The sequence below is a fragment of the Rhinatrema bivittatum genome, chromosome 3 (genome assembly GCF_901001135.1).
Source record: "Rhinatrema bivittatum chromosome 3, aRhiBiv1.1, whole genome shotgun sequence".
Taxonomy (NCBI): Eukaryota; Metazoa; Chordata; class Amphibia; order Gymnophiona; family Rhinatrematidae; genus Rhinatrema; species Rhinatrema bivittatum.
The window spans coordinates 508,085,734-508,108,316 of record NC_042617.1 but is presented as its reverse complement, the minus strand read 5'-3'; the positions used below and the strand labels follow the sequence as shown (position 1 = coordinate 508,108,316).

The window sequence follows — 22,583 nt, the reverse complement described above, 5'->3', positions numbered from 1 at the left end:
GTCTTAAAATTAATGCAAGTGCCATGCATTAATAACAGGACAAAGTAAGGTATAGCATGACATATTTTTAAGCAGAAGTACTGACATTAATTTACCTTTAATGGGGAAACAAGTCTATAGAGTATTTAAAAAAAGAAAAAGTTTTAAAAATTAGGCATGGAAATTAGGATGAGGAGGTCTGTTGCAATATTGAACAGCTGATCCCTGAAACAGTTACTTAAATCTTATGGTGCATGTTATTTATCCATTTCTTTTAGTACTATGCCTACCTATATTCGTATGTGATGCCACAAGCAATTCGAGATATGGTAGATGAATATATAAACTGTGAGGATATTGCCATGAACTTCTTAGTGTCTCATATTACAAGGAAACCACCTATCAAGGTAAGATGCAGCAAGAGTATTAGTTAGTGTATTTATGCTGAGTAATATTGAAATGTAGGATTTTCATACCTGGACAGTTGTGTATGAAATAGTTTATACTTTCGAGGAAAGTTGGCTAACTTTATTGTTTCAACTGTTGTTTTGGTATTAGGTTGTTGACTGCCAGAGGTTATCTGTACCTAAAGAACACAACACTTTATTCCATCTACAGAGTGTGAGCTTATAGAAAAGCTGAGCTGGTCTATCACTTGAGCTATTTTTTTTTTTAAGCAGGGTATGAAAACTTCTAGGAGACTGCCTGACCTTCTGGCTATAGAACTGCTTGCTTGTGTATCCATGGCATTTACCCATCAAATTGGGGTGTTTAACCCATCTGTTGTAGGGTCAAGAGAGGATTCAAGCCTCCCATCAGAGGATTCTTGTGTATTTCAGCTGAGTTTTCTTTTGTTCTATTTTAATGATAGCACTATCTGTTGGTAATTTGGAAGCCCCAATCTAAACACTTTTCAAAAGGATCAGCTCTAACTGGTAGAAAATTAATTTAGCTCTTGTGGTGATTTGATCTTTGACCTTAATGCTAAGATTGCCAATAAGGGTTTAATTTCATGCTAATTACAGTTGTGATTCTGGTGCTAATACTCTGGGCCCCTCGTCTCCCATTATTCCTGTGGAATTGACTGGTTCCTGCAAAATCGCTGCAGGAGACCAGGAACAAAGCTGGGATTTCTGAAAAAGAAGCTAGTTGGCAATGAGTTTTGCCTCCTTGCCTATGCTGAGTCTCTCTCCTCGGTACTGATCAGCAGCAGGAGGAGGAAGAGAGAGCAGTGGCGGCATGTTGGACCATGTCCTCTGTCACTTGGAGCCAACTTCAGCAGTGAACCACACGCAGCACTCGAGGGTAGATGGGATAGGTAGGTGGGAAAGCTGGAGAAAAGAAGAGCTGGAGGATAGGAATTTTAGGGGAGAAGATTGTGAAAGAGGAAGAAGTGATTTTTTTTAAATGGGAGAGTGGATGGGATGTGATAGAGATAATAGGTTGGGGGTTGTAATAAAAGAAGTTGGGCATAAGTGAAAAGACGGTCTGAGGGAAGAAGGGGTGGGTTAAGTGAAAAAGGGACTAGGAGAATTGGAGTGTGGGTGAAGAGGGGCTAGGAAAAGAATGGGGGTGTAAATGTGAGCACATGGATACCTGGGGTGGGGAGAGGAAGGGAGAGAATGAGGACTGGGGTGGGGGGATGCAAGAGGGAGCAGGGCTGGATCCTGGGGAGGAATACCTCCCTTTCTGTATCGCTCCCAAGATCCCAGAACCTCCCTCCCCTACTCTTCCCCTTTCCCTATCCCATAACCTCATTTTTTAAATTTTATTTTCAAAAGTATCTGGAAAGCTTTCCACCAAAATATTTAGGGTTTTCTCTTGGGTCCGGGTCCCTCTCAGTTCCCTTGTATCCTAATCAGGTTTTTCTGCTGTTTGGTAAGTTTCTTTTTGATCCGTCCCCCATGGCAGCAGTGCCTTGGTGCCCACCGGCGTCAACTGCCTGCCATCTCCGTTGTTGTTTTTTGCCCCTTCAGTTCGTCTTGTCATAGCCAAATCGGGTTTTTGCTAGTGCCCTCAGTGCCCGAGGACCATGTCCATCATGGTCCTACACAATGTGTGCATCCTCTGCCTGGGGGCATTGCATGATGTCTGGGGATGCTGCCTGTGCGACCAGATGATCCTGAAGGGACGTCGTGCTTGCCTTGACAAGATGGAGAAGCTCTACGGGATGAAAGAGTCCGAACCATCGGCATCAGTGGCATCAACGCTGAAAGACCGAGGAGCCGCACCAATGGACACTGAGCCATCGACATCGGGGGGGGGGGGGGGGGGGCCTTCAACTCTGTCGATGCCGCCGATGGATAGAGGTACTGGAGACAGACATCTGTCTGTCTCCTCCAGGTTGAGGACATTGGATTCGTTGTTTTCGACCTTGACATCGGGAAAAGGCTAGGCCAAGCACCAAGGGAAGCCGAGGAAGCATTGGCACCAGTCATAGTCTATTCATGGTGCCGGGCTTGGGTTGTAATGCTTCCGAAGTGACCCCGAGGCGAGGAGTGCCTATCCTCCATCGATGCTGGGGGTCTGCAATGGACTCCACTGGTTCTGATGTCAGTCGCCGTTCCACCTCAGGGCTCTGAGGAAAACCTGAACACCCCTCCTGCCTCCCAGTCCGATTTGTCATCGGCAATTTTTGAGAAGGAGCTGGAACGCAGAGTCCAGCTGGCAGTCGATTGGGCACTGCGGGGCATCGAGCCTGTGGCACCAATGCCCATGCGTTCCCTGTTGGAACCACTGCTGGAGCGTCTCGATGTGCTCAATGGGGTAAAGTGCATGAAGCACCAGCCCAAAGACAAGCAGCGTGGCCCGGAGCAAAACAAGGAGCAAGGTCAGCCTCTGCGGCCGATGGGACTCCTTTCTCGAGGCCGCAAGGGCTGGAAGAGGAGGAGGCTGTTCCCGCCGCTAGTTCAGTGGGGAGTAAGAGAATGAGTGAATGAGCCAGCATATGTTTGAGATCGTATGTGTGTGTGAGTGTCAGCATGTATGTAATTGTGTGATACGAACCTGTTTGTATGTTTGAGTGATTGAGAACCTGTAATGAGAGCGCATGTGTATGTATGATTAAGAGCCTATGTGTATATGAGAGCGCATGTATAATTGTGTGATTGAGAGCTTGTGTGTGACAGAGAGGAGAAACTTGTAAGCACCCCCACCCACCCACCTCTCCTCGTAGTTCACAACAATCTCAGGGCACTTGGAAATTGAACGTTTCCAGGTATGGAGAGCAGAGCATTTTTTTATCCTTATTATTTTTAATTATTGGGTCTTTGCTGTTCTGAAATATATTATTGGTGTCTAGAATTTTTTTTAAATGAGTTTTTAATTGGATATTTCATTCATCAGCTGTTTTGAAATAATCTGTTATTTTTATTAGTATGGTTTTACTGCTATTGATTTTATATTTCTTGCTTTATTTTATGAGGACTGGTGATCTTTCTCTTTTTCCTTTGTTGTGGTTTCCAGTTCAGTTTTCTCGTCTGCATGTTTCTATTTATGCTTTATGGTCTCTATTCTTTTTTAGATGAGGGTCTGCGCTTGTGATTGAGGTGAGGTTTTCTGCTGGCGTGTAGTTTCTAGGTAGGGCTCTATAGCAGCCTGGCTTGTTCCATTTTCCTACTAGGAGGTGTATTGGTGCCTTAAAGCCTGATATAATATTTTCAGTGTTGCTTTTTCTTAGGTAAGGTGGTTAAGTGTTTGAATGCTGGAAACTGCTTCTATTCTGGTATGGGAGGTCTACTATTTATATAATTTATGTTCAAAGTGAGTACTCTTTTTCCCGTGTCATTCTTAATAATTAAAGTAATATGGGGCCTTTTTTTGTTTTGTTTTTGTTTCCGCTGTAGATTTTAATGAGCATGTGTCACATGTGAGCGTTGTCAGTCAGGTGTGTCATGATAGGAAAAAGGTTAAGAACCACTGCTTTATATGATAGTTATGGAAAAGGAAAATCATTTTGACTTACTGCCCTCTATTCAGTGTTTCTATGTGGTATTTACTATGCCCTCATGAAAATAGTGTATGTTTACTTTCTTACAAGTTCTATTTAACTATGTCAATGATTATAGTCTGCATGAAATACTATTAGATATTTTGATATCACAGAGAAAATATTTGGTTTCATACTTTCATTGTATAATAGCAGAATATAAAATTGGCTTGGTTCTTTGACTTGGATTACATTTGCTCATTTGCAGGGGAGTAGGGTGACTGCTGAAGTTGGTGTTACACCATACAATTTGCTGCTGCCAGGTGTCCTAGAACACAGTCTACCCTCCTACATTGCCATTACTTTCTTTGATGCAAAAAGCCTACCAATTTTATATCCTTAGAGGGAAAAAGTAGCTAAATCCATCTATACTAATAGCTACAATAAAATATATGAATAAAAAAATGTTTTCAAGAACATTCAAAACCATTTCTGCATGCAAATAAAATTAATAAAGAGCAAACTTCTGTTTAAAATAGAAGCGAAGAGTTCAGCTGGAGAAAGTGGCACTAAATAGAGATCTAAAAATAGATGACTTAGAGAACCGTTCAAGGAGGAATAACCTGAGATTTATTGGCATTCCTGAATCGGTACTAGAGGTGGAACTACCACGCACTCTAGAAACCTGGCTGACCTCCATTGTACTGACCTTACCGGTGGCTATAAGGGTGCCTTATTGTACGGGCTCACCGAATCGGGGAAAAAGGATGCTTCCGATACAAGTCGTAAGCCACGCTTGTGGTCACCAGACTTTTGAACTATGCTCATAAAGTCTTAATTCTCCAATACTATCATAAATCTAGAGACCTTCAATTTGAAATCAAAAGGGTCCTCCTATTCCAGGATTTCTCCACACTGGTGTTGAGTCAGCAGCGATAGTTTTCAACGATTTGCACCACCCAGTTCAAAAAGAAAATTCGCTTTTCCTTACTATACCAGCAAAATTGAAGGTCTGGCATCAGGGGAGTGTTCACTTGTTTGAAACCCCAGGAGCAGCTACAGACTTCGTGAATTCCATATCAACAGAAGAAAACCAGCAAGGCTGAAGACGGCAAGTCTTGGGGCAACATAAGTGTCGTGGTAGGTTAGGCCACATTTTTCAAAAGAAGAGCAGCAATTATGTTCACAGGAGCAGCAGTTTCTCTCAATTGCCAAGTCACTTGCTATCTGGCATGGTATTGGAGAGCCTTTCTTGACTTTGTACTCTCCCTTTCCCTGTCCTGCCTTTATAAACAGGGTTGGGGAATGTTGCTCTAATTGTATTTCTTCGCTGCGGGGTGCATGTATATGTTTCAGTTGTATTTTAGTTTTGAATTTATCATGGTAAACAGGGGGTGGTAGTGAGCACATCTAACATCCGATGACTCCAGGTCCCCGTGGTTGGGACAGCTTGGTTACTCAATTGTCATTTTGGGGATTTAAGAGAGCTGGGGCTTTGTTTATGGGGAAGGCACCATTTGTTTCCTTTCTTTTCGTCAAGGGGAGGAGTAAATCTTGTATTTCAACAAGGTGTTATATGCAGGCAAACAACTAACATGGGGCCCAACAACATTAAGTACATCTTCTCCATGATGGGGAAAGAAAGGAATAGAACCTGTATATATCTAACATGAGCATACCGCCATGGTCCTTGAAATAATTACTTGGAATGTAGCTGGCCTGGCGACCCTGGTATAAAGAGAGAAAGTTCTATCTAGGCTCAACAAGTTACAATGGTCAACATATTAGTCAACCCACCCTTTTTTGGGAAACTGCAAAAGTGGTGCTTAGAGGCGATATTATCAGCTACACTAGTCATAAAAAGATGATGATGCAGGCAGAGAGTTTGTGCCTAGAAACACAATTGAGACACCAGAAATGTAAGTTGGTCAGGAACTCTACTGCATAGGATCTGGATGCCTTTAAAGCAACTCAAGGGGCATTGAACTCCTTGTTACATGAATGGGCATTGGGGTCCATATGGAGTATGAAATATCAGTTATTTCGATTTGGGAATAAAACTGGGCATATGATGGCTAGGTTGTTAAAAACCCAAGAGTCTTCTAAATTCATTTCAGCCATCAAAGATATTAATGTGCAACTTAAAATGTCCTCTACAGATATTGCACAAGTATTTGCTAATTATCATCAGGAACTATACTCGGCTGAACCGTTTACACAGGAGGCTTTCACCAGCTTCCTAAATCACATCTCTTACTCCACTCTGCCTCCTGAGACACTGTAGAAACTAAATCAGGAGATAACTCCAGAAGAAGTCTCAGAGGCCATAAAATCTCTGCCTGCATTCAAAGCCCCAGGACCAGATGGGCTTAACTCCTGTTTTACAAATCCCTGACTCCCGATATTTCAGAGAAATTATGTGCTGTATATGAAGAGATGTCTGCTCTAGGGTATATGCCTGCAACGATGAGAACAGCCACAGTTATAGTTTTACCTAAACCTGGAAGGGGACGATCAACTCCCCTCCTCCTACAGACCTTTCCCATTTCTCAATATTGATATTAAAATATATGCTAAGGTCTTAGCAATCTGCCGGAAACACTTCATGCCACTACTCATCTCTCCTGATCAGGTGGGATTCGTGCAGGGAAGACACTCGACACTTGATATCCACAAGGTCTGGGCGGCATTAGAAAAATGTGCCTCAGACAATACCAAAGACCCGCTTTGGTTAGCTGCGACGCAGAAAAAGCTTTTGACTACGTGGGAAGGCCATTTTTGAGAAGTGTTTTAGAAAAATTCAGACTTGTGGGGAAAATGTATCAGTATATCCAAGTACTTTACACTAACCCTACAGCTAAGATCTTAGTCAATGGACTCCTATCCGAGGAGTTCTACTTATGTAGGGGAATGCAACAAGGATGCCCTCTTTCCCCATTACTTTACATACTGACAGTGGAACCCTTAGTTATCCAGTTGGGTGATTTTCAAGAGGTCACTGGGATTCAGGTGGGCCCATCTCATTATAAAACACTTATTTGCGGACAACATTTTGTTACTCATTACAAATGCCAGAAAAGCCCTTCCAGTGGCACTGCTAATTTTTTTTTTTTTTTTTTTTTTTACAATACCAATCTGTTTCAGGATTCAAATTAAGTTTGGACAAGATGGAGGCTTTAGACATCTCTGGACACTTGCGCCAGGAGTGGTCAGATTTCCCTGTTAAATGGGCTGGGGAGACCATTAAATATTTGGGTATCCACATTCATAGAAAATATTAGCCAGTGGTATCATATAAATATTCTGCCTATTGTGGATAAAATGTGCAAGAAGGTGTTAAGTTGGCAGAATCTCCCTCTTTCCCTCCTAGGTCGCATAGTGACTATAAAAATGGAAGTAGCCCCTGAACTTTTATTTCTTCTTTTAATGCTCCCGTTTATTTTACATACCAGGTAACAATATTTGCTGCAGAAAATCATGGGGGGCCTTTATTTGGAGGGGTAAATGTGCACGCTTAGGGCTAGATTTTAAAAGCCCTGCGTGCGTAAATCCTCCCGGATTTGCCCGCGCAGGGCACTCGCGCGCCTATTTTGCATAGGCCGCCGGCGCACGCAAAGCCCCGGGACGCGCGTAAGTCCCAGGGCTTCGTAAAAGGGGCGGGAGGGGGCGTGTCTGTGGGCATGTCAGGGGGCGGGCCGGGGGCGGGCCGGGAGGGTGGTCTCGTCCCCCGGCACTGTGGTCTGTGCCGGGGGATGCGAGGCGGCGCGCGCAAGTTACGCCTGCTTCAAGCAGGCGTAACTTGCCCAACAAAGGTAGGGGGGGATTTAGGTAGGGCCGGGGGGTGGGTTAGGGAGGGGAAGGTGGGGGGATACAGAAGGAAAGTTCCCTCCGAGGCCGCTCCGATTTCAGAGCACGCTGACCCTGGCTATGTGCGTATCTTATAAAATCCGGCGTACTTTTGTTCGCGCGCGCGTACTTTTTAAAGATCTACCTCTTAGCTTTTACTATACTATTGGCCCCACAGGTGCAAGGGGGGTTAAGTGTTCCTAACTTTCAGGCTTACTCTTGAGCGGCCAATCTTCATTTTTTGGGAGACTGGGTGAACAATACCTCTGAGTATACCGAAAGTAAATTGATAAACACGTTATGTGGCTCTCTGAGTCCTAAATTTGTTCTTCATGCTTATCCATGAGAATTGCATGAAGCTGGGATATGTTCAGGTCTGATAAAGACTATGAGGAAAACTTGACATAAAGTGCATAAGACATTGAAACTATCCCCGTACGACTCTCCAGAACTACCTGTTAAAGGGAACCCGCGCATTCCGTTGCTGAATTTGACCAAACGCAGTATGCGCATTTCCACTGAGTGGCCTCTCAAGGAATTATTGGATCCCAACTCAGGTCAATTGTATTCCTATGCACAGTACAAGACATATTAAATTTCAAGTCTATGCAATTTTTACTATATGGCCAATTGAAAACCTTCTTCCAACATCAAATGAAAGAACATGGGAAATTACTGACGAACCCAATCTATAACTTTTTACTAAGGCTGTTTGCATCTAAGCAAGGTTCACTCTCAAATTTATATACCTTTTATCAAGGATCCAAAACCTATGTTATTTTCTCTACTCTCCTTGAGAAGAGGCAGGCCGATTTAATAGAAGAATTTGATGATGATATGCTTTGTGAGTGCTATCTCTCTATTAATAAAATAACTGTTGACGTGAATCTTAGAGAAATGCAAATTAAGATTTTCCATAGAACCATTTTCTCCCCTTCACGTGCCCATAGAGCACACTTGACAACTTCCGATGCCTGTCTCAAATGTGGCCATTCCTCTGCTACCCTTATCCTTTGTTTTTGGACTTGTGTACATGTACAAACGTTTTGGGAAGCTGTGCATAAGCAGCTTTCGGCATGCTTGGGCACAGAGGTGAAATGGTCAGGCTTCTTTTGCATTTTAAATAACGATAGTGGTGATGACTTAATCAATGTAGATAATGTTATATTTCTTTCTAAGGCATGTTTAATTGCAAAAATAATGTCTTTTATTGCCCTGGATTGAATCGTCTTCTCCAACTGGAAATACATGGATTTCGTTAATGAGAGAGTTGTTTCATTTGGAACATGGTTCACAGAACTCGCATTTCTCACGTGGGAAGAAAATACTTTTCCATGACATTTGGGAACCATTCTACTGGTCATTATTGACCTCTGACCAGTCACTTTTTCCATTGGTCACTTCACCTTGACTGTGGTAAATTGATTTATTTGGACACTGTGTACTCCTGAGTCTATTTTCTGCTTCTTGATACCAATGTATGCATCCTTATATATTTGCTCCAGCTCTCAGGGGGGAGGGGGAGAGAGGTTGGGGGGGAAGTTGTAATTGAAAAATGTATAGGAATACTGTATCATTGTATGTACAATGAATATTATTTGCTCACTATCTTGAAACACTATTCCTAATAAATAATGTTTAAAAAAAAAACAAAAATAGAAGCAAGGAAGAAAGTACCATAATGCCATAAAAAAACAGTTATAAGAACTATAATTGTCACAGAATTCAAGTTACAAAAGAATTGGACCTTTAAAATACAGACAAACCCTCACCAAACACAAAATAGAAATGTGCCAGCAGAAACTGTACTGGAAACCCAGAAGCCCAACTGTATAATGCTGTAAACAATGGAAAACCAGAAATATCATTATTCCTTGCAGAACATCAAGCAATAAAATCGAGAGAGAAAACTTTCATAATATTAAAACCATGCTAATAAAAAGAATATATATCAACGTAGCCAACAAATATCCATTATTTTTTTTAAAACTTGCATAAATGTGTTCTATTTTCTAAACATCAATAAAATATTTCAAAACATCTGATGAATAAAATATCCAATAATTAAAAAATGTTCAAATATTCCCCCCCAATATAAAATATTTCAAAACAATAGAAACATCAAATTACACCCAATAAATAAAACTAATAAGGATTAAAAAATCTCTTGCTCTTCATACCTGGGACCTTTTGATTTCCACTCACCTTGAGATTATCATAGTTAGATTGGGGGAGGTAGAGCCACACAATCTCCCCTCTCTCTCATTCTCACACACACCAAGTAATTCATTCTTTCACACACTTCCTCTCTCATATACATACCAATGTTCTCACGCATACTCCCTCTCTCTCGCATACACAGGCACTCCTGCACGCATGCCTGTTTGTGACACACCAGGCTCTAGAATGCTAATGCACCATCTTGTGGGCAACCAGAACAAGCCAGACTGCTACAAATCCCTACAGAGAAATTACACACTAGTGAAAATACTGCACCTTTGTCACACATTTACATCACAGACAGACCCTTACCTAATACAGAATAAGGGACTACAAATTTGAAATGGAAACATGCAGGCAAAACTGAAATGGAAAGCCAGAGAAACCAGATTCTGTGAACTCTGGAATACTGAAGAAAAAGTAAAATACAAATATTTAATAATTGCACATTCCAAAAGATGACTTATTCCAATTGCTGAAAAGCAAAAATTTTTTTTCCTTTGTTGTCTGATCGTAATTTACTAATCAGCTGGGCCCAGTCTTTTTCCCTTTGTTTATCTTTTTCCTTATTCCTTTTTCAGGGTCTCTTTTATTCTTTCTTTTATCCTTCTGTCTTCTTTCCTTCCTCCATATACATATACAGGCTCTCTCACATGCACGTGCACTCACAAGCTTTCTCTCACACAGGATCCCACTCTTGCATGCTCTCTCTCACATACACACAGGCTTTTACTCTCACATGCTGTCTCTCACATTCAGGCTCCCATTCCCCACCCCCCACCGCCACCACAGAGAGACATTCTCTCTAACATAGCTTCATATTGCCACGCAAACATGCAGGCTCCCACTCCCAATAATATGTACATACTCAGGCACTCATTCTGACATGCAATCTCTCTCTCTCTCTCCTATTCTCACATGCAGGCTCCCATATACTCCCTCACCCACAAACAGGCTCTCTCTCACATGCATACACTCAGGAAAGCTCCCATTCACATCCCCCCCCCCCCCCAAGCAGACCCCATTCACAGAAGCACCCTCAGGTAGCCTCCTATTCACACACACACATGCACATCTATGCACAAACCCTATATATAGGTAACCATCCACAGTACACAAACACCCAGGCAGCTTACCATTCTATCTCACACACAATGCTAGGCAGGCTATCATTCATACACATACACAAAGACAAAACACATGTAGGCTCCCCATCGGGTCTGGAAGGCCGCTGGTGGACTCGATCCTGCTTGCAGTCGAGAAGAGGCGCAGGCCTGGGAGGCTGCCAGCAGCCGAGGGAAAGGATCAGGCCCATGAGGCCGTCAGTAACTGAGAAGAGGAAGGAACCTGTTCTGCTGCTTCATGTGTGCTTGCCCCATGCTATTCAAAACTCACAGGGCTAGCGCTTCCTCTATGCTGATCTCACAGTGCACAAGATCAGCATAGAGCACATACTGGCCTCACGTGCTTTGAAGGCCAGCATGCGTAGAGAAGTGGAAGAATAGGCTTCTTCCTCGGGCAACCTCCTGGATCTCTTCTTTCTTCAGCTGCCAGTGAGTTGGGGTCTGCCAGCTGCCTCCTGAGCATGTTCCTCTTCTTGGCTGCTGACAAAATGGGGTCCGCTGGTGGCCTTGTTAATCTCTTCCTCTTCTCGGCTGCTGGCGGGATGGGGTTCTCTGTGGCCTCCCAGTCCTGCTCCTCTTCTCAACCACCAGCGAGATGGGATCTTCCTATGGCCCCACGTGCCTCTTCCTCTTCTCTGTTGCCACTGTCCTGGATGTGCACACAGTTGGTGGTGTATGGCACACCCTGTTTTTAAAGTTGGATTTGCCTGTGTACCACTGTGCATCATGGACACTATGCCTATGCTCATTTTTACAATCAATTTTCATTACCTGAAGGAGCATGTGAAAGTTCACAATGACCAGTCTCATTGTTTGAATTTTTCAAATTCTTAGCTGTTAAAATGCCATAAAGAAGAAAAAAGTGTTTACTTATAAGACAGAAATATGAAGAGAAATGGCAGAGTGAGTCACTATTTTTATTCAAATTTTGTTCTTTGAGCCCAATATATTTGTGTTATGTTGAAGTGGTAAAATAATAAGGGAGAATTACATCTTTCAGCTCTGTTGAGAGGTAAGTCAGAGCAACTTTACATCTTCAAGAAATCTCATTTCTGTGCCTTTCATGGCTTCTCTTATGAGGTTAATGTCTCCAAATGGGATTGTTTTGTGCGTTCCTTGACAAGAACAAACCTCTCTCATAAACCAGAGTACAATCTTAGTCTCTCAAATATACTACTAGTGCCCACTGCAGTTCTTACATTGTGCCAAAAAGAGTTCATGAGATTGTAATATGTATAGTCAGCATATCAAAGTGTCGGAGAGGTTCTTTTGATCAGGCCATTGGCACCCAATACAGTCGGGCTATGTCTGTATCTTTCTGTGTGGTTTTCTTGGTTTCTGATTGCATTTTTGATACTTTGGCTGCTATGCAGATTTCTCAATGCTGGGACTTTAAGCATGCATGCTGTGAAAGGGGATCTGGAAGGCAGAAAGAGCAAAGGATAATTTTATAGCAGAAAGCTTTGTAGAGAAACTATTGTTTATAATCCATTTGAATACTTTTTGTATTTCTCTGATTCTAGGTAACATCACGGTGGACTTTTCGCTGTCCTGGATGCCCTCAAGCTCTTTCACATGATGACTCACATTTCCATGAGCGCCACAAATGCATCAACTTCTTTGTGAAGGTGTATGGGTATATGCCGCTTCTGTATACCCAGTTCCGTGTGGACTCTGTTCTTTTCAAAACTCGTCTACCCCATGATAAGACAAAATGTTTCAAATTTATCTAGAGCCATTTTCTCTGAAAGGTGGAGAGAATAACTTTTACAATATGTGGACAGGTTTTTATTTTTGCAGTCTTGCCAGGTTAAAGAAAAATTCCTCAACCATCACCTTCTGAGATGAGTGAAATGGCACCAGAACACAGACCCCTAATTGTGGACATTGAGGAAAATGGACACTTTGGCTAATAACCTGTACAGTATGCTGACCAGTGGCATCCATGCTGTTACTTTTTAGTTTAACTTGCAAGTATATTAGATTATCCTGATACAGTTTGTTACCTGCCTATCAGCCTTTTATGTGTTGAGTAAAAAAGCTAAGTAAAGGAAAATCAGAGAAGAGAGACAGAGGTTTTTATGGGTAAGGCAGGAGTTATCTACCAGCCTACAGCTGAAACGCTCAGAAGGAGAGATCCAGTAGCTGCTCAAAACATGTAAGTTTTATTTTAGAAAGGGGTACGTTTTGTTTTTCCCTTATCTGTGAACTGTGGTGTGACCAACATGGCTTTGGGATCTGCGTCAGAAGACAACAGGAGACCTGCTTTCAGTTGCTTTTCCCCATTTCTTATGTGATTGATGAATACCTTTTGGACATAAAATACCCATAATCTTTAGCTTGTCCTTAATTCAGCCCTTACCACCAATTTTGTTCATGTCTAGCATTTGCTTAATTTAATAATAGATTCTCAGCAAAACTGTCAAGTTTTTTCAGGAACTAAATTACCATTACATTTTGTCTGCTTCAGCCTAAGCCCAAGTACAACCTTCCAAGCACAGGGATATCCTCCAGGCTAGTTCTTCCTGCCACTCATGTAATCTCCCTCTGCTTGCCATTTGAACCTTACTAAACTCATATTTTGTTTGGGAGGCTTTGAATATGTTAAGTGATTCTGATGAGTGATCTTATAGAACATCGAGTACCAAGAGTAGTTTTAATGTGATGTGAAATGTGGTGGTCTGCAGTTGAATGAGTTGTGGATCTCTAACTTTTCAAAAACCTTTGAGATCCATATTAAATAGTTATTTAAAAAGATAACTCAATCCATCTAAATGGCAAAATAGGCATATTCAGTTACTTATCCATCTAAATTATAGCCGAATAAGTAGTTATTCGGCTATAATTTAGCCGGATAAAATAGAGATGTTACAGGGACATTCCGGCGATTGGTTGAGTTATCCAGCTAACGTAGTCGAATATCACCTATATCTAGATACGTTATCCATCCTTGTGGGGCCGGATAACTTGCTACTTCTCCAGATATCTTCAAAAGATATCAGGGTAAGTAGCACTTTTGCCAAAAAAAAAAAAGAAATTAAAAGGGCCTGTTCCTAAGAGCAAAACCTATAACCCAGGCCAGGCCCTCCCTTCCCTCCCTCCGCAATATAAACTAGCATCCCCTCCCCAGACCTTCCCCCCATTTCCTGTGGCCTACAAATCCCTGCCAGATGTGGGGGTCTGTACTTTCCTGCTCCCAGACCCCACTTCCAAGCTGCGCTGGAAGCATAAACTATACTCAGTTTATGCTTCCAGCACTAGAAACCCACGCAAGGTTGTGAATAACTTAAATCTAAAGGGTTATATTCAAACATAGGCATTTAGGTTTTTAAGTTACCCAGCTACATATAGCTGGATACATTTAACCATGTATATTCAGCAGGACAGGTTATCTGACTAACTTTAGCCGGATAACTTGTCCACTAAATGACCCACTGAATATTGGCCTTTTTTTATTTTTTTAAACTTGTTTGTCATGCTTCTGACTTTTTAAGAACCTTAGAGGTGGTATTCTGTACATAACTGGTTGGATAGAAATATTGTGGCCAGGTATCCACTTATTACTATAAAAACTTATTTAGCTGCAAGTTTTATCAGTAGACTGCCACATGACCATCAAGTTTTAAAGGTAACATAACTAAAATCCAGTGGCAACCTTAAAAATGATTTGGTTATCAGTTACCAATAGGCATTTTCCCTAAAGTATAGTAACCCATGTGTTAATTGCTGCAGGCTCCATTATTTCCACTGAGCCAATTCACTAAATAATGTACAGAATACCCATGTTAATATTAGCACAGGTTACCATACTTTATTGAATATGCTTCTAGATAACCATCAGTCTCTAGAGGGCTTTCTGGTGATTAACTTCAGAAATGGTTTAGGCTTATTTTTTTATTTATATTTTCCCCTGCAGACATTTTGTTATTACTGTCTTATTTCTTTTTTTTTTTTTTTTTAATGTTTTTATTTTTTTATTTCCAGCACAGTGTCAAGCACTGTGAAATATGTATTCGAGAATACATCTGTAACATGAAATGCTATCACATTTAACCAACTATAAAGAACAAACTGTACAATACTCCATAAACTAGTCCACAAAATACCCTATTAATTTTGTTGTTTTAATTGGATCCCCATTTTGTTAACCTAAATGTTAACTGTTAGCAAAGATGAATTATTATGCCATGTGGAATCTCTAAAAGTTTTTATGATCATGTCCTTTAAATGTGATGTCAGAGATTGGATAAGTGGGTCCCAGATGCTAAAAAATGTGTTTCTGATTCTTATGGAGCTATCATGCATGGCCTGCAGCAGTTTCCTCTCTCCTACGTACAGACTAAATACTGATGATCTATAGTTGAAAGATTAGCTAATTCTATTGCTGCTTATTTTTTAAACCAAGCATTGGGTGCTGGCTTAAGAGCAGTAATTGGCTCAGTCTGCTCCAGCTATTTTGAATGTCACTCTAGTAAAACCTCCCTTTTTCACCCAGTGCATAGGAGCCTGAGCCCATGGTGGTTTAACAGGCCTACTGTACAGTTTGAGATATAAGGAAACATCAAAAGATTAGCAAAACAGAAAATCCTTTTGAAAAAAGGAAATAAGGCAATAGTGCCTCCATTATACTGCACTGCCTATTAACAAGTTAGACCCAAAGTCACTAAGAGAGATTCTGTGGCAGAGTTTTATGGAAGTAATAAGTTCAGCTGCTTGTGTTCATGATCCTGGGGGTGTTGAAATGTTAACAATATAACCCCCCTCTTGTCAGTTGAGCTGCCATAGAGATCCAAGATGAACTGGGAATTATTTGGAGTTCTCTAATTTGGCCCAAGAACAGGTCATCTTTTCTTACTAGTCCCTGATCCAAAGCAAAAGAATACATATACAGGATCCATAAGAAGCAACGTCGAAGATGGCCAAATGCCTCAGCCCTTTTGCCTCTGCACATGCATAATATACTTTAGAAAAACAAATTCTGTTGACTAAGCTAAATGAATAAAACCTCTGGCAGCAGTGCTATACTGAGCGGTCATTTCGCAGAAGTAGAAAAAACCCTCATAATAAACTCTGCCATGGCTTATGCATAATTTACTAAGCAGTATCTCTTGAACAAGTCTGACTCAGTGTTGTGCTAATCTGTTATCCTTTCAGAAGTGAATTTGTCTTAATGTGTGCACCATCCTGTGCTGTCAATTTTAATGCCTTTGAGTCTGCACTTTCTGTGCTAGTTTTTCACCTTCCTTTGGCAGAATTGGTCTTTATTGGTTCTTCTCTTCCATTTGGCTTGAGTATAAATGTTACAGCTGCCAAAAAAAAAAATTACCATTTAAGCTTTTTTTCTTTTATAAAAAGCAAGGTATGGACTTCTACAGTTTTTACATTTCAATATCCTGTTTGGTTACTGGCAGGTTTCAGTGTCTTTACTTTGGAATACAAACTGAGTCTTAATGTTGAAAAATGTAAAATGAATGGCATTTTTGTTTCTAGAAAGCCAGAATGGAAAGTGGCACAAATAGGGGAAATATGTTTAAATTCCTTGTCTCAGTGACATCATTGTAGAAATTTTTAATCTTTTTAATAAGGTACAAAAGGTATTTTCCCATAATTTTATATCTTCTAAGTATTCCCTTATCACAGTGTGTAATAAAGTGAGGCGTATACACATATGCATTTATTTTGCCCTTCCCACCTCACTTATTTTTCTGTTTATAAACCTTTTAAGACACAAGATCATAAAACACAAGCACAACCCATTTCCTCTAATACAGACTCTGAATTGATCTTTCCCTTACTTTTTGGACAAGAGACATGAGCAATATACATTGGGTTCTACACCACTACATTTTCCAACAGCCTACTGAGATGGTAGATAAATTGTACCACTCTTTTCCTTGGAATGCATTGAGACCCCTCCATAGTGTTGTCACTGACAACTTGCCTTGGAACAGACACTGTAGTTAACCTTTCTGAAATTCTCTTACAACAATGAGCATCTAAAGGAGTTGAATGGTAATCTCCCAAGAGAGTTATTTTGTCACTTTTCCCTGTATCCAGTTTATTCAGGTATCCAAACTCATCACAAAGAATAGCTTACCAGCTACACAGGAAATTCAGCAGAGCCAAAGAGAAGAGGCCTTCCATAAAGTTAGATTTAGGAACCAAAGAAAAACTCCAAGTATTGACAGTATTATGATTATACTTAGTGGCAAACCAACAGTATGAAGGCTTAGTATATAAGTTCAGCTGTGTTGGTGAGTGAGACTTTAAAACATATTTTGTAAAGAAATGCGACGTGTGTTTGATCCTGTTAAATGTTTTGATGGGGGTAGGGTTTGGCTGAATTGTTTATCTGAAAACACCTAAGTTCCCAAAATAATTTTCTTCATTAGAGTGCTGTGCTCAATGTGCATCTCTACTCGTATACACAAGTAGAATCACTTGATAAGTGTCCTAAAATTATTTTGTGCAGAACTCTGGCCTTACTTCTGTTGCAAATAACAAAAAAGTTATAATAAATCTGACTCGCATTTCTGCCCAACATCCATTTTCTGCACTCTCACATGTGTGATTTAAATAAAATAAATATGCACATTTAGGTGCTAGGGCCTCTTTATTATTCAACAGAGGTTCTCAAACCTGTTCTGGGGGACCCCCAGCCAGTCGGGTTTTCAGGAATTCCACAATGAATATGCATGAGATAAAATTTGCATGCTATAGAGGCACTGTACGCAAATTTTCTCTCATGCATATTCATTGTGGATATCCTGAAAACCCGACTGGCTGGGGGTCCTCCAGGACACATTTGGGAACCATTGCTCTACGGTATAGGCTATAGTTTATAAAATTAATTTTAGCAGCTTCGTGCTGTGTCCCTTGCTTTGATGAGCTGTCTTTGGCTCTTCCATTTTTTGGTTATAAATTTGAAATGCCAAATTGAAGTACCAAGTTGCCTCCGAGACCATGCTCTCTCTTCTTTTCAGGTGTGAACAAGCTCTCATTTTACTACAGCAAATCCATTCAAAGCTTTAGTTAATAGCATACAGTTTAGCATTAGCCATTTTCTGGATTCAAGCTGCTGATGCTTTGAATATTGAAAGTGTTCACAATGCTGAGCTTCTGCTGCCTATTTCTAAATCAAGCCCCTCCCAACTACCCATGGGCAGCACAGACATTGAAATTATACTCTTCTGTTTAGCATTGAAATATAGAGCCCAAAAACACCAGACACCTTCGCTGATGAAATATCAGTTGTGCTGCTGTTTTCCAGCTACTTTCATAATATTGCATAAACTTGACATTCACTCATTGCCCCTTGCTGGATTTTTCTTTCGTTCCAACATGTATGTACACACATTTTGGCATAATATCATGTGCACCCTGTCTCAGTAATTTTTCTTAACTAAGTGAATGTAATTGGTATTTTCTTGTTTCGCTCTGTATACACTCTGCTGGAATTTTCAGTGGGCTACATTCACATTTAAGATAAAAATCATGATCATATCCCGACGCAGAGAAACATCTGATTCTCTGATTTTCCTACTGATGACTTTTCAGGACATTAGCAGCAATAGATACCTTAAGTAAGTTTCTTCTTTTATTTCTTCCCCTTTTTCATCACAGTTACCGTAATTTAAAAAGTAAATACAGAATTATATATATAGTATAGGCACATTACACATTCATAATCTGCTACTTTAGTATGAACTTTTATTTGTAATAAGATGTTACACGTTAACTTAGATGTTCTCTATTTCCTTTTCCCACATCCTTATGACACCTACAAGAAATATGTACAAGTTTTTGCTCTCAAGTTAAACATCTTCAGAAATTTGAGGCACTGATACTACAAATAGAAATTAGAATTGGAAAATATTGTAAAGTGTGTACATACAATCAAAGTTGTGACACCTGAGTTACATGCACATGAGCTATGGCTGTGTTGGCAGCAGAGATTAGCCTCCACTGTAATATGCAGCAAGCTGCTGAACCATTTGAGCTGCTCACACAAGTGAAATATTAGAACAGAAATCATGACATCTGAGTTAAGATCATAAATTAGGGCTTAAAAGCTTTAGCTGTTCACTTGGTGTGGGATGGTAGAATGGTGCGGATGTAACTGTATAATGCATCTGTCTTCACTGTCAAGGTTATAGCTTCTCCTTTTTCTCAAGATTTATTTTTTTTTAAGGCGGACAATCTTTGTCTTGGCTGCTTTATGTAATATCAGATGGAAATGCTTGAGTGGGCTAACCCATTCAAGAAGAGGGCGTAGAATACTATAATTTCTAAATTTCTAGGCCAAATTTGTCCTTATGGTCGATAGGATGTTTCACAAATATCTAGATTATACAGCTATATCAGTGCTTAAAATAGTCTTAAGACATATCAAAATACATAGTGATCACAGTTTTACTTTTGTTTAGGGGGTTTGCATTTACAGTTTTAATATATTTCTCTCACCGTCTTCCTAGACAATCCCATATTTCTTCTCTTGTCTACAAAGTATAATTTTCGGTTCATGCGGGCTACAAGCAGTGTGAGTGATACTACAGAGACCACGTTTAGCATTTTTTGTGCTGCCGTAGCTTCTCAAACAGCAAAAGAAACTGATTCTTCCCATGAGATCTCAACACATGCATACATTTTGAATACAACAGTTTGTAAACATGAGTTTTAGGGACCTATTTACTAAGTGTTTACACGCTTTAAACACATGCATTACTGCTTAACATGTTCATTAATACATAAAAAATTTAAATAAACTAATACGCAAAATTATGCGAAACAGCACAATTAAATAACACGGATCACATTAATTTTGCCATTAACTTTCAGATGTTAATTTTACCATGTGCTTTTAACACAAAAACATTATTGTAGTGCGCTTAGTGCATTGTTCACTAAAGGATCAATTTTCAAAGGGGTTAGGAAACTAAATAGACCACTTTGAAAATTAAGTCAGGCTGAGTCCTTAAATTTAGCCTTTTAGTTTTACTAAGTGACTAATTTTAGCTGTTCAAAAAGTGGGCAACCCTGGAGACAGGGTTTGATTGAGAGAAGAGAATTAGGTGACTAGGGCTAGGGGCCTAATTTGGTTGGTCAGATGTAGATATAAGGATAGCTAGCTTATATCTAGCTGCTATCTGTGTACCAAAAGCTGGTGATCCACCCCCTTCCTCCTGCCCAATATTTAAAAAAAAATTGCCCAGTTCCTCCCACATCTTTGCCTGTAATTTAAAAGAAAAAAAAAATCTCTCTATAGTCGCTAATGACCACCATCTCCAAAACACACACATACATTCTCCACTTCCCTCCCTTCAAAAGCTCCCAAAGCTGAGCTGGCAGGAGACCCACATGCTTACCTCCTACCAATTCAAGGTACACCTTTGCCCTGACACTAGGCATTAGCAAAGCATCGCTGAGCCAAAAGAATGTAAGCACATCTCCTGCCAGCTCGGCTTTGGGAGCTCTTTGGGGAGTCCAAGGGTGAGGATGGGGTAACTTCTTTATTTTAGTAGGTGGGAGGGAGATTGATAACTTGGAAGTGGGATTTGGGAAAAGACTTAAAAATGGCTAGCATTGATTTTCAGCACTAACTGGCTAAGTTTAAGTTCTCAAGTTGACTAACTTATATTTAGCTAATTAATGGCGGGCTTATGTTAAGCTCATTTTCAGTTAAAAACCTAGCCACCTAGTTTGGCTGAAAAAGTGCTCAATTTAGTCAAAATTTGGCCTGGTTAAGTTAGTTGTTGTGACCTTTTTTTTTTTTTTCTTTTTTTTTAATTGACCTAAAGGCTTTACACCTTTTAATGGCTAGCATGTTGCGCATGCTGCAATAATTCATGCACTTAATGCATGTTAGTAAATTAACCTCTTAGTGGCCTATGTACTAAAGGTTTTCTCCCATTCTCTGTCTATAGGGGAAAATGCTTAGTAAATAGGGCCCTTAGTTTGCTGTAATTGATTGATTGTCTATGTTGTGTTGGCTTGTCTTTATTTTCTTCTGGACTCTCCTAAGTTGAATATATTATGTATAGTAAATCTGGTGTAAGATGCTTATATAATTTTGATGGAACACTACTGTATTGTCAATTGGATATGCTGTGTAATATGAATTTAAAATAACTGAGAAACAAAGTGTCAGTTTGTTCCAGAGAACAGGTATGTTTACCATCCTGTTAAGCATCAGTTTAAGGGTACAGAACAGCTAGAACTGAGCTGTCCAGTCAAGGTGAGATCGTTTCTGGTATATCTGTAGTACCTTCAAAAATATATAAAAGCCTTTTATAATCCACATCTCTAAAACAATGCAGGTAACTTACCAGGCCTCTTAAATTGGTTATTAAATCCTTTTTTAGCTGTCTGATAGCTCATTGGAGCTTAAGTGTAATTTGGAGAGACCCCACAATTCAAGGTCACCTGTTTCTCTTGTCGTCTGTCACATGTTTTTTTGTGTGTATAATCATGTACATACCAAGATCAGAGAAGTTCAAGATTGGTTTATTTTTGTGTCACGTTTTGTTTAGAAAACCTGTTACTCTCACAGCAGATCCCTAACCTAAGTGGCCACATGACTGCTCAAAATGAAATATTTTGAACTGTTAAAGACAAAAAAACAAAAAAAAAACAGCACAGTGTTCATATGTTGGATTTTGTACAGGATGAAAATAAATTGGGAATTTAACTTGGGTGTGTCAGATGTTCATCTGTGCATAAGAATAATATTTGAAGACCATCTATGCAGCTTTCCATTAAACCAGTATTTTTTACTTTACCTTTGTTTTAAAACACCCCCCCCCCCCCTTCAACCTCACATCCACCCTTAAAGTAAAAAAATTTAATTACAGGGAAACTTTGGCATCTACCGTACAAAATGTGTACAAACTTACCCCCTCTTTGAAAGACTGTATGATAGTCGCATATAGAGCTAGGTTTAAGATTTTGGTGCCTGTAGGCAGAGTGCCATGGGAGCACCCCCTTTGAAGCTCTGCCACCCATGGCCCTAAAGTGAGCAGGCTCTTCCTTGACCTGGATATTTGGCATATTAGGCAGGTGCCCATGCCTAAATCTGGACTTGGTCATGGACCAAAGTTTAGAGGATGTGAATGAAGAGAAGAGGCATGGGGTGGCTTGTGGGAATGACAGTTACTACCTGGAGATTAATACCCTTATTCAATAAACATACTCACTGTTAATGCGACTCCAACATTGCTCTATGCTTCAACGGCAAGAGGAAATGTGGAAAAAAAGGATTTGCATTCACAAAAAAGCAGGGGAGTAGCTTGTTTGTTGCGGCAGTTACTACCCCAAACCAAATAAGACTGATACTTCACTTTCAAGGCATATCCAGCATAGCTCTCTGCTTCAACGGCAGGGGGGAAAGAGGAAAAGAGGATTTATATTCAGGCAACATAGAAACATACAAACATAGAAATGACGGCAGAAGAAGACCAAACGGCCCATCCAGTCTGCCCAGCAAGCTA

The 22,583-nt window shown here is 40.3% G+C and overlaps 1 protein-coding gene across 1 annotated transcript in view; it reads left to right on the top strand.

Annotated features, from left to right (window-relative positions):
- EXTL3 (exostosin like glycosyltransferase 3) overlaps positions 1-21,784 on the top strand; it is a 270,114-nt gene extending 248,330 nt beyond the window's left edge. Inside the window, exons 5-6 of the mRNA XM_029596169.1 lie at positions 258-386; positions 12,621-21,784. Of these exons, the coding sequence (XP_029452029.1) occupies positions 258-386; positions 12,621-12,830 (339 nt within the window). The 3' untranslated portion in view covers positions 12,831-21,784. The remainder of the gene's footprint in view (positions 1-257; positions 387-12,620) is intronic.
- The last annotated feature ends 799 nt before the right edge of the window (positions 21,785-22,583 follow it).